General features: G+C 18.7%; 1 protein-coding gene across 2 annotated transcripts in view; it reads right to left on the reverse strand.

Moving 5' to 3' along the window:
- Nucleotides 1–5,820: 5,820 nt before the first annotated feature.
- The window catches only part of LOC129610659 (beta-1,4-glucuronyltransferase 1), a 104,193-nt gene continuing 96,867 nt past the window's right edge, over nucleotides 5,821–13,146 (reverse strand). For both annotated transcript variants that reach the window (XM_055523296.1, XM_055523297.1), the window contains 6 exons: nucleotides 10,709–11,894; nucleotides 10,016–10,638; nucleotides 8,190–8,812; nucleotides 7,677–8,105; nucleotides 7,152–7,461; nucleotides 5,821–6,811 (listed from right to left, as the gene is read on the reverse strand). In XM_055523296.1, coding sequence (XP_055379271.1) covers nucleotides 6,614–6,811; nucleotides 7,152–7,461; nucleotides 7,677–8,105; nucleotides 8,190–8,812; nucleotides 10,016–10,447 — 1,992 coding nt within the window. In that variant the 5' untranslated portion in view covers nucleotides 10,448–10,638; nucleotides 10,709–11,894 and the 3' untranslated portion in view covers nucleotides 5,821–6,613. The remainder of the gene's footprint in view (nucleotides 6,812–7,151; nucleotides 7,462–7,676; nucleotides 8,106–8,189; nucleotides 8,813–10,015; nucleotides 10,639–10,708; nucleotides 11,895–13,146) is intronic.

Genomic DNA, 13,146 nt, shown 5'->3' on the forward strand with positions numbered 1-13,146 from the left:
ATTATAAATTGATTGAATTTTTAATATTTTAATATAATATCCAATTTGCTTTATTCAATATTAATTAAATATATTATATAAAATCATATATTCTTTATGATTTATTATTATTATAAGAAAATTGAATATTTTAATTAAATTTAATTGAGCAAAAATCATTAATTAATATTTTAATAATATTTAATTTAAATAATAATAATTAAAATAAAATTTTATACAATTTTTTGTTTTTTTTTATCTGTGACTGGCATTTTAATATATAATAAATATAAAAAACAATGAAATACAAAAGAAAAAAAAAAATTAAAGTAATAAAATTTGAAAATTCAAAAATTTATAATTTAATATTTTTAATTAAAATTTAATAATTTTAATAAATCACAATTTATATTAATTTTGTTTTTTCTTATGTTACAAAATTTATTGTAATTTGTTTTTTAAAGTTATTTGTTTACTTGTGTTTTTTTTTTGTATTTATATTATAGAAAAAGAGAAATTTTAAGTGCCTTATTTTAATTTGAAATTTAAAAAGTATTATGATGAATAACAAGAAAACCAAAAAAATAAAATTAAATAACGTAAAATATAAATATAAAAATGTTTTTAAGAAAATTTACATAAATTTATTCATTTTATAAATTTAAATACAATTATTTAGGTTTTGTTTATTATAACTCTTTTTTCTTATTTTCTAGGTATAAAAATATCCTTTCAAATTTTTTTTTATTTTTTTTTTTTCAAATAAATAAAATTGTATTTTATTTTATTTTTTTGTTATAATTTTGTTCCTAAATTTTAAGCACAGTTGTATTTTTTATTAAATATATTTTTCTTTAATATTTTTTTTTTAATTTTTATTTATTTTATTTATTTTTTTGTATTATTTTTAAATTTTTTGTTTCTTTTACATATTATACATTTTTTTTTGTTTATTAACAACTAAAATATTTTAATATTTTTAGGATCAAACGAAAAAACAAATATAAATAATAAAAAATTTGAAATTTTTCTTGTAAAAATAAAAAAATGGCATTTTAATTATTTTAAGAAAATTTATTGTTGTAAAAATATAATTTTCCATTTCTTTTATTAAATTAATAAAAAATAAATTGAATACAAATTACAAAATATACAGATTAATAAAATAAAAACAAATCTCTTATAATATCCGATAAGTTCTGTGACAAAAAATTAAAAAGACAGAATAGAAAGTATAAATAGTTTCGACTTTTGTAATTTAGTTAAAAAGTTTACACTTTCTTTTAAAAATATTTAAATGATTATCGTGGATAAAACACAATTTATATAAATTTAAATTCTAATAATATTTTTAAAATAAATTTTACTATATTCTCTTGAAAACAGCATTTGTTTTTAAAATAAATTTTTAATCAACTTTTTCTAGATATTTTTCTTTTTTCAATTTAATTTAACCAACTTAATGATGAAACAACTGTTTCGAATTTAGTCATACTTTTTTGTATAACTTTGAATATGAAATTTTCAAATATAAATATAAATATCTGGATTTTTTGGGCCAAATTGATTTATAGATTCCTAAGATTCCTAATTCTTTATTGCCACAGAATTATAATAGAATAATTTAGATTTATAATAGAATAATTAACATAGAATTATAGTAAAATAATTATAATAGAAAAGAATAAATTAAAATATTTGATGATGATGATAAAATCTTAAATAATTAATATTCAAATAATATATTCGGCAGTTTGAAAAAAAAAAAATTATAAAATATAATAATATAAAAATTAAATACTTTTTAAATTAAATTAAGACACAAACAATCAAAACATTAATTAACAATAATTCAATTTACAACAAATAAATATTCTTAAAAATTTTTAGAATTTATCTGTTAATTAAATAATATAAATGTGTTTTAGAATTTATATGTTAAATTTGTTTTAGAAATTTTTTATATTTCTAAAACTAATTTAATAATAGAATGATTTTTATATTTCTATTTATTTATTTAATTTTTGTTTTTAATATTTTTCTTTTGCAAATTGACTATAATTTAATGGAATTAATTTTGTTTCTTTTTTTTTTTTATGTTTTTATTTCTATTAATTTATTATTATAGAATAATGTTCTGTAATAATTATATAATATATAGGTAGAGTAGCTCAAGACTATTTTTTTCAGTTTTTTGTTTTTAATTTTACTATAGGTTAATATTTTTTGCAAGAATTACATAATTATATTGTAATAATTACTGACTAAGTGTTCTACTATAGGATTTTGTAATTTCTTTATGTATAGTTTAGTTCTATTTAATTTTCAATTTGAATTTTTGTTTTCTTATATATTCTACATATTATATATAATATATGTATATATTAGAGAAAGAAGAGGAATATTAATAGAATTTTTTTATTTAAAATTATTACAGAAATTTGAAATTTAGGATAAAAATACTGGTATGGTGTACAATAGGTTTTCTGTTTTATTTTATTTATAAATATGGAGAAATAGAGAATTTATATTTAAATAAATTTCACTGTTTTTTTTTTTTAATACGTTTTCATAATTATTATAATCAGTATTTAATTTTATTCATTCTTATATTATTTTCGGTTTAAATTAAAAATTTAAAAAGAGAACAAAATAAAAAAAAAAAATTTATGAAATTTATGAAAATAATTCGATTAAAATATTTTAATTTTTTTAATTATTCAAAATTAATTTTTTTGTTCATATAATTTTCATTATTTATTTTATTAACTAATCAATATTACTTAGTTATTTAATATTTTTATTTTAATTATTTTTTGTGTTTTATACATGTAACTATCATTACTAACTAGAGTAAAATTATTTAAAAACTTTGCTTTTTAAATATATATATTTTTTATCACCATTTTATTTATATTTTGCTTATTCTTCAAAAAAATAAACATAAAAAATTAAAAAAAAAAAAAAAAAAATTAGATTATAAAAATTTTACATATTATATTAATTTGAATTTATTAATTATTATAAATTTTTATAATAATTATTAATATTAGATAATATTTAATTTTTGTAATATGTAATCTTCAAAATGTTTTGTAACAAATTTTCATGATTGCATACATTTCGGAAAAAAAATAATTTTCAAAAGTTCTTGTTCTTGCAAAATCTATATTTTATAGTAGGTAGGTACTAATACATATTTATTTTTTATGTAATTATATTTATTTTTATAGCATCTTTTTATTTTGTGCGCCTAGGACTGAAGTAGTTCTTAAAAAATTGAAATTTTATTAACATTTTACTTATAATAATTACATATATTTTGTTTTATTATAAATTGTATGAAATAAACATTTATAAATATAAAAGTTATGTATTTATTCTCAATTTAATTTTTTTTTATACATATTTTTATTATTATTTTCTATAAATTTGAAGACAATTCCCTATTACATTACAAATAGAAGAGTTATTTTAACAATGTTGTTCTTATAAAAAAAATATTTATCCTAAATGTATGCAATATAATTTTTGTAAATAAATTTTCTATATTATTTTTATTATTTTTTTTATATTTCAATGAAAGGTTAATTAAATTGTATACTTTGTGAACTGATATTTTCTGTCTTACTAAGATTGTAATTGAAAAACTATTTGATAAAAATAATTTCAAATAAAAATATTCGTTTTTTTTTTGTTTTTAAATTATTTAATAACTTTTAAAGAAAAAAACAAAAATGTGTTCTTTCTTTCTTTAAATAAAATTTTATATTTTTTACATTTTTAATTTACAAATTATTTTTATATAACGAATGACTTGCTATTTATTTGACTTAAAATAAAAAAAAAAATAAAAATTATTATTTGAACAATTTTAATATTTTTTTAAAAGAATGTGTTTTGAAATAAACCACATAAAATTTAGTTGTGATTTTCAATAATTAATGACTGACCTTACTTTTTTTTTTAAGAAAAAAATTGTTATACATATTTTATATTTAAATCTACAAATAAAAAATTATATAAAATAGTAAAAAAAAATAGTTTACGAGCATTTTATTAAAGAAATTAAATTTAGAAAAATTATTATTTTCACAAATAAAATTATTCCAATTAAAATTAATTTTTATAATAAAAAAATTTATAGAATTAATCAAGTTAAAGAATTTAATATTTATTTAATATTTTTGTATATTTATTTAATATTATAAAGTTTTTCTTTTAGCCCATTCATAATATGGATGAAATGTGGTGAAAAAGGTTTCAAAATAAATGCAATAATGTTATACCAATATTACAAAATTTCGAAGACAATATGTAAATATTATAGTAAATTTATTAATATTATGGTTATTATTAATAAATTTAATATATTATTCAATGATTAATTCTATATAATTTCATTTAATAATTTTCTAATTTAATTTTTAATACAGATTCAGGTTTCAGGAATAAAATCAAATAATAACGAAATTTAAAAAAAGGTTTGGTATTACAAACATTAATTTTACAAATACAATAAGATACAAAATAAAAATAAATAGAATAATTTAATAATTAATATAAATGTAGGATAATTGATCTTATATTGTGAAACAAAATCTAAAATATCAAATAAAAAAAAATAAAAATTAAACATTTTATATTATTTAATATTTGTGTTATGTTTTTTTTTTTTAAATTTTGAATTAAATTGAATTTTTCTTTTGCTTTTTAAAACATAAATATTAATATTCGTTTCAATTAATTTTAAGATATTTGTAATTATAGTTCAAATTATTAAATAATTTTTACATATTCAAATTATTTTATTGGCGCAATCAATCAATAGTTTTCAATTTTTTGATTTGATTTTTTATTGAAATTTTAATTATTAATTATTTTGTTTTGTAAATAATTTAAATATTTTCTCTATTTTGAAGTAACTATTTTTTCAATTAATTCAATTATTCATTATGGCAATTCTAAAATTATCTTATCATAATTACATAGATTATTTTTGTTTATATTTTGTTTCTTTTTTAATACAATACATATTTTTATGGAATTTTTATATTATTTGTTCTTAATATAAATTAAAAATTATTTCAACACTGCACCATTAAATTATGTTTCTTTTGTTTTATTTTTTATGTTAATTAATTATTATTGATTTTCTTTCATATATATTCCTATCTAATTAAAATTAAAAAGAAAAAAAAAACAAAAAATACTAAATTTAATTTTTTTTAACTAAATTGTAAGAATTTGCTAAAAATTTACATAATATGGGTATTTTTTTTTTATAAATTAAAGAAGAAATATCTATAATATTGTGATCAGTACGAAAAATGAAAATTTTTATAAATAGAGCAAAATGTTTTTTTTTTTTTCAATGTATTTTTATATAATTATATTATATTTTGCTTTTTTAAATTCATATAAAGTATTTAATATAGATTTAAGTAAAAATTATTTTAAAAAAGAATTTTTTAAATATCTTTGTCATAATAATATTTTTATGTATGTAGCTATCTATGTAATAATATCGTAAGATTTTTATAATGCTAAAATTACTTCTTTTTAAGAATTTGTTTGTTTTTTAGCAAAATATAATTATTATAGTACAATTAAGTCTTAAGATTAAAATATTATTTTTTCTTTTAGATATGAAAAATGTACAAAAAATATAAGAATTTTTTAAATATTTATTATTATAATTTATATATTTATAGTTTTTTTTTTAAATAGAATAAGCAACAAATTTTTATTTTAATACAAAATATAAAAAAATAAAGCTATTAAAATAAAAATATATTATAACTTTAAGAAGTAAGAGAGAAAAAAGTGATGCATAATATAAGAGTTTCAATTTATTGAGAATGAACAGCAGTGTGAATGGAAATGAACAGTAAGAGTATCTGAATTTAACTGAACTGTAAACAACTTTTCTAAATAATTTATTGATTTTTTATTTGCATACATAACATTCTGTTAAATATTTGAAAAACTGTTCAAAATTTTATACTTTTCTATTCATTATTTTAAAAGAGAGGGGTTTTTAATTTTGTTAAAATAAAATTTAACTGCTATGACTGCAAAAAATAATTATGTAAACTATTCATTCGCTGTTCAGTGCTCTTCTCACAAAATGTTCATTGTTCATCTGTGATGAAAAGATTAAATAAAATCAATGTAAATTTTTAAATTTTTTGTGTTGCTTCTTTAAATTTTTTATATAATTTTTATCTAAAAAGTATTAAAAAATTAATTATTTATTTTATATTGTTATATATATTTTCATATACAAATAAAAAGAATTATTTTCATAATCGCAAATTTTAATTATTTTTTTCATTTTCCTATTTTTTTCCTACTATTTTGCAGTGTTCGCTTGAGAATAAATTCCTACATTCATAATTATTTCTTTTTTTTTTTTATTTTTTCATTGACTTTCGCGAATTTTTTACTTTCTTAATTATTTTAAATAATTTTAATTTTTACACGAGATTACTTTTTTTTAAATATACTTATACATATTATTATTTTTATGTTTTTTTAATGCTATTTCATTTTATTTTAAGTAAAGAATAATCGGAACATATAATATAACTATATAGATCTTATAATTATTTATTATATTTTATGATAATTACTATACAGCACATCCAGGTCGTGTTCCATACATCGCTTTCAATTCGGGATATATAATTTTTTTAATTAGTTGATTTGTTTTTGTTGCTAGCATTGCTCTTCTTGAATCCTTCTTTAAAATTTTTATACCTGGTTTATGTACTAAGAATGCATTATCTAATATATGGAATTCATAATCTAATGCACATAGTGCATAACCCTGTTTTAATGAAAACAAAAAAAAAAAATATATAAAATTAAAATAAATTTAAAATTTTAAAAGAATATTTTATAATAAATAAAATATTGAATACAAAAAATATTATTATAAATGCAACTAGAACCGTTTCAAATTCTAGACAATATCCTAAGTGTCTTTCCTGAACAAATTATAAATAATTAAATTATATTAATATAAATGTATTAAAATTATATTATGTTAAAAAAAATAAGAAGTAAATAAAATTGATCGATCACTTATATTTTTCACTTCATAATAACTTGAACAATTAAAACAATTTTAAAAAAAAAATTGTATTTTAGAAAATTATAAAACAAACCTGAGTCATTTTATCACTTTTGCCTTCCCAACTTAATCGTTCATCGTAATGGGGATCAGCATGTGTTCCAATATAAATTGGTTCCCAATGTACAAAATACCCGACACGTTTACCTATATGAAAAACACCTAATTCCTCAGTTTCATTTGTTGCCATCCATTCTTTTGATTTTGGAACACCATGACAACTTGAGCATACTCTCTTATGAAATGGAATTGCTTTATTCGTTCTTAATAATTCTTGAAGTTCAGTTTTATCTTTTGGTACTGGAACGGTACTTTCAACTTCGAAAATTGACAGAGGGAAAACTCTAAAATTAATTAAACAAATAAAAAGAATTTAAGATGATTTAGAGTATTTAAAATAAATTGCATAAATTTAGGATAATATAAAGTTTAAAATATCTCAAATTTTTTGAGTGATATTTTATTTTAAATTTTTTGAGCAATTTTTTGAGTAGAAGAAAACAATTATCATGAATTAGACTAATTTCCACTGTGTTTGTATTTTTATAAGAAAAATTACCTTGGAGATTTTCTCTGTAAGTATGCATCATTTCTTGCTATCATTTCTAAAAATTTTTTAACTAATCCTGGATTCGGATATAATTCAATATCACTTGCTAATATAAAATGTGTTAAAGCTGCATCTCTTGCAATATTTCGTCCAACATTAACTGGATATAATAATTTTTTCTGTGTTTTATACAAATGTGAAGATGTTATATTAATAAATGGTGGCGATAATGTGCAATTATATGGCGTTGCTAAAACTTGATCATATTTCGGTACATTCTTTGGGATATGTTTCGTACTAAAATATATATGAAATGTAACCAATTGTCTTACTAAATTACTTTCGGGTAAACAGTCTCTTAAATATTTTATTGAATTAACAGTTGGTTGAAAATCACCACCTGGTGCATGTATTGCTATACTAACAGGTGCATTCCATCTTAAAAATTTTAAAAAATAAAATTTTTAGAATTAATTATAAATAGAATTAAAGAATATAATATTGAGGAAATACAATAAATACCTTTCTAATAAAGGAATTAAATTATCTAAAAATGTATAATCCGCATGTGTAGTATACGTAACTGTTTCGTGGCACTTTAATTCACCATGATCAGCTCTAATATAATTTTTTAATACCCAAAAATCACCTCGCTGTAATGTTTCTGGTATATAATCACGATCATGGCACTTAAGTAATGAACGTAATCGTTCATCAAAATCTTTTTCATCTCCACTAACAACATAATTATCAGTATTTGAATTATTTACAAAACCACCATTTGGATCTGGTTGACCAGCAATTTCACTTTGACTTTTCTCTTGTGCAGCTATTTCATTTGAATCAGTTGGCACTTCAAAACGTTTTTCATCAGCAGGTGATGCCACAGGATTTTCTCCATTATTTGGATTAACAACAACCCCTGTACCAGCAACTGCTGAAGCAGGAGCACCACCACTACCAGCAACATTATTACCAGCATTAGCTGTATTATCTTTTGATAATATATTACTATTATGTTGTAATTGTTGTTGTTGCTGTTTTTGACTAACTACTTGTATTATAGGTGGTGCAGCGATTTCTTCATTTGGTCCTGGTATTGTTTCTTCATCAATTTGAGCAATTTTATTTAATTTATCACTATCCTAAAATATAAATAAAAAATATATTATATTATCAAAAATTATAATATGATTTATATAAATATTAATTAAATATTTATTATATTGAAAGACCTCCAATTTTATTGATTTATATTTCAACAATATGTATAATGAAATAATGTAATATTAAATTTAATTAAATTTCCATAATCTGAACGTATAATGAATGATTCTTTTGTAATATATTGTTAAACCAAAATTACTCATTAAATTTATATTATGTTTTTATAAATAATTAACATAATAAAGCGAGTTTAAATATAAATTCTGTAATTATAATTAATATATTGTATTGTTAAAATATATTTTGGAGTATAATAGTATTAAATGAAAAAGGGCTAAATTTAAGTTAATTACATCTATACGTGCATATTATTAAATCATGTATTGTATTTCATTATTATTTATAGATAAAGTAATTAAGAGCCACAAACTTATAGTTATTGTGTAATAATTATTTGAAAATTTTTTTATTACTTATACAGTTTATGAACATTTTATATTTAAAATAAAAACAAAATGCAAGATAATAATTAAAACCATTTATTTTAACTTTAATTTAGTCTTTTGCACACAGAAAGTTTTAATAAAATTTCATTTTAAATTCAAAAAGAAAATTTTGTGGTTTTATTTTCAATTTTTGATGTGCAAAAGTTGCTAATATCCAATGACCAGCGATTACTTATAATAACTTGTAATAAGCAAGTCGCGAAATTTTTAATTAAATATTACCTTTATGATGTGGAATAATTTCATTATTTATCATTATTTACTGTAATCTATTAAATGGAGCAAGTAATTATGAAATTAAAATATTACATTACATATTTACATTTTAATGCAACACAATATTATTTTGTAACTATTTATTGTTTACTTGCTCACATAATTATCTTCAATATCATCCGGCAGCCCATATATGGGTCTTAATTCAAAAAAAAAATTTTAATACATATTGTATTAACATTTTCTATCGATCTATTAATTTGAAAAGTAATTTATTTCTGTTATATTATTAAAATATAATCTTTAATAATTACCATAAATTATTCTGTCATTATAAAAGGATAATAATTATATTTCAATATTTTTATCATAAAATTTTTCAATAAACTTAAGCACAATATTATACAGATATAAACGAAGTTATAGTACATACTATATATACAAATATTTAAAACTAACCTGTTCTTTAACTGGTTTATTACCAGAATTTTTTGATGAAGAAACTATTTTCATAATAACATCACCACCTGTACCATCATTATTAATTCTAATATTATCATCATTACTATTACTATCAATTAATTTTTGTTGTTGTTGATGTTTTAAATGATGATGATGATGTTGTTGTTGCTGATGTTGATGTTGCTGTTGTTCTTGTTCTTGTTTATTATTATTATTTTCAATTATATTCGATACAACTATTTGTCTTCTATTATTATTATTACTATTTGTATTACTATTAGGCACATCATCTGCTGATTGTATAAAATATGCTGGACCGGTAGCAAAATTACCACCTCCACCAATCATTACATGACTACATATATATAAAATAACAGCAATATTTATTAATATACTACATCTAAGTAACCAATTACGTCTCGTAAACATTTTTATTTTTGTAATAATTTAGTAATTCTTTTTTTTTTAATTTTGATTTATAATAATTAAAATAAAATATAAAATTTGAAAATAAGGCCGATAATAAAAATAATGAATTGAAAGGTAGATAATTGATAATTTTATTTTGTGAATCCAAAATTATTTTATTTTTATATAATATGAGCTTTCCCAGAATTGTCCTAAAATTAAAATAAAATAAAATCAAAAATTTAGTACATAAAATTATTTATTTTAAAATTTTTTACTTACAATTGTGCAATTATAATGAAAATTTCATTGAATTTTTAATTTCATTGATTTTCTTGTAATTTATATATAGATTTTTAATGTTATTTCCAATATAATGTTTTAATGATAACTGCAACAACTTGTTCAAATTTCCGGAATAATTTTCTTGAATATTTGTAGATATTCTTGTGAATTTTTTTTCAACAGTTGGAAGTGTACTATTATATAATATATTTAATAGAATTTTAAATATTTTAGTCTGGATGTTGGTTGAAACTGCGTATTTTTTATACGTAATAATTTGGCATTTAAAAAATATTGAAGGAACTCTTTTTGAAGAAAAGCGCGATATAGATGTTTATATATGCGATTCGACAATATAATAGTAATGGATGTATGTTATTTTATTGATGGCAATTCTAATAGTGTTTTTATTTTAAAATATTATTTTATATTATATTTATATAGACAATATTTTATTAAAAATTCAATTGATTATAGTTATAGCTAGCTACGAGCAAAAAAGGTAAATCAGTATATGTATATATAGGTGTTTTTTTTTTATTATATTTATAGTTTTAATTATTTTTAAGTTATATAAGATTAATTAACTTTTATTATAGAGAAAGTGCCAGAAAATATTTGAATTTTTGTGTGAATTTAAAAAGTTTTTTGTTTTTCCCTTTATTTTATTCTATATTTTTAAGAATATTTTCTTTTGAAGCTCTGGTTTGTTCAACGTTCATTTGAAAATTTTTTTATATTATTATTTTGATATTGTTATATTATATGATTTATTATTTTAATTCCTTTTTCTAAAATTTGCTTATTTCTTTAAGTATAATGTTAGTCTTGTATCGCAATTTATAACGTTGTAAGCGAATATTTTTGTTTTTATTCTTGACTATTATTAAAATCTTATATAGAAGAAGCAAAATATTTTTTGTTTATTGTTGAATTTAAAGTTGCGTTTTTAAAAAATTTATAAAATAGTTGAATGGAATTTAATGAATTTTGCTATTTTCTGCTGCTGTTTTAGTTGTTCTTTTGTTGTGAAGAAAAACCAATAAATATTTTTGTTTTTTGATGAGGTAAACATGGAAGTTTGTATTTAGGCCAAAAACTTTTTTAATATATAGATTTATAGTTGTAAACAGGTACTAATGTGAATATAATTATATGCTTGTATATAAAGTGTTTAATACGTCTGAAATTAAATAAAAAACAAAAAATAGAATGAAAAATTAGTTTAATTAATTTTAATTGTATTTAATTTTAATTGTGTTTAATTATAACATAGTATTTAATTTTATATATGAGCTTTAATATGCTGTTATGACCGGAATATCGACATTAAGGGTTATAACTTGGCATTAAAATTTCAGGAGAATGGGACATTCCGCTAACGATCTCTGCAGGAGTCGCTGTGACGAGTAGAAAGAGGAGACGATAATTTATTTTCTTTGTTCATGTTCAGCTTTAGCACGGGGAAGGCAGAATAACCTTGGATTGCATTCCTTTTTGTGAGTTGCAAGCCCGGCGAATGTAAATTCCAGGAATCTACAATGATTTATTTAAGACTCGGGTTGATTCAAATGAGGATCGGAATATGTAGATTCAGTTGTATTACAAAGGGCGAATCTAGGCTAAGTGTATTTTTTTTATAGCCGTGTCAACCTAACTTAACCTAATCTATTCAAAAACTTAAATGATTTTTACATTAAATTGTGTAAATAACTTTATAGAGTTGATAATACCCTAATATAATAAAGCTCATTATATGTTTCCCAAAAAAAAAGTTATAAATTCTTCCCAAAAAAATCTTCTTCAATGAATTTTGATATGGTACTTAACCGGTTAATTTTTGTTTAATTTTTGTTTTAAGATTATGTTAAAGAATTACTCTATCCGTCTATCATGAGACTATGATAATATTTTAATATTTTATTCTTATGTGATTGTTGAATAAGGCTACTATCAGCAAATTAATCAGTGTTTTTGTTACAAAACATAGATGAGACACAAAATTTAAATATATACCACTATTTATGATGGAAATCACTCTTAAAACTATGAAAAAGACCTTTAAAAATATTTTACTCTATTTTTATTTTTAATAACCTACACATGTTCCGAATCATTTTAAACAGTCAAGTCAATTAGAAATTCAAATAGAAGATAATTTTTAATTACAAATTCTTTTTAAATCGTATATGTATTTGAAAATTTCGTAAATAAATTGTATATTATAAATTTTAATACATATTCATTATGCATATAATTCTAAAATCTAATTTTATATAACAATGTAAATTTGGAAAGTGTAAAGAACTTTTAAGAAAAACTTAGCAAAAATTTTGACAAGAAAAACAAGTTTGTAATGTTTTTTTTCTTTTGCCTTTTGGGTTCAACCTAAATTTTTAATGATTTTTGCAATTTAAATATTCAACTCATTAAAA

Source organism: Condylostylus longicornis, unplaced genomic scaffold, assembly GCF_029603195.1.
Source record: "Condylostylus longicornis isolate FDR11 unplaced genomic scaffold, ASM2960319v2 ptg000046l, whole genome shotgun sequence".
Taxonomy (NCBI): domain Eukaryota; kingdom Metazoa; phylum Arthropoda; class Insecta; order Diptera; family Dolichopodidae; genus Condylostylus; species Condylostylus longicornis.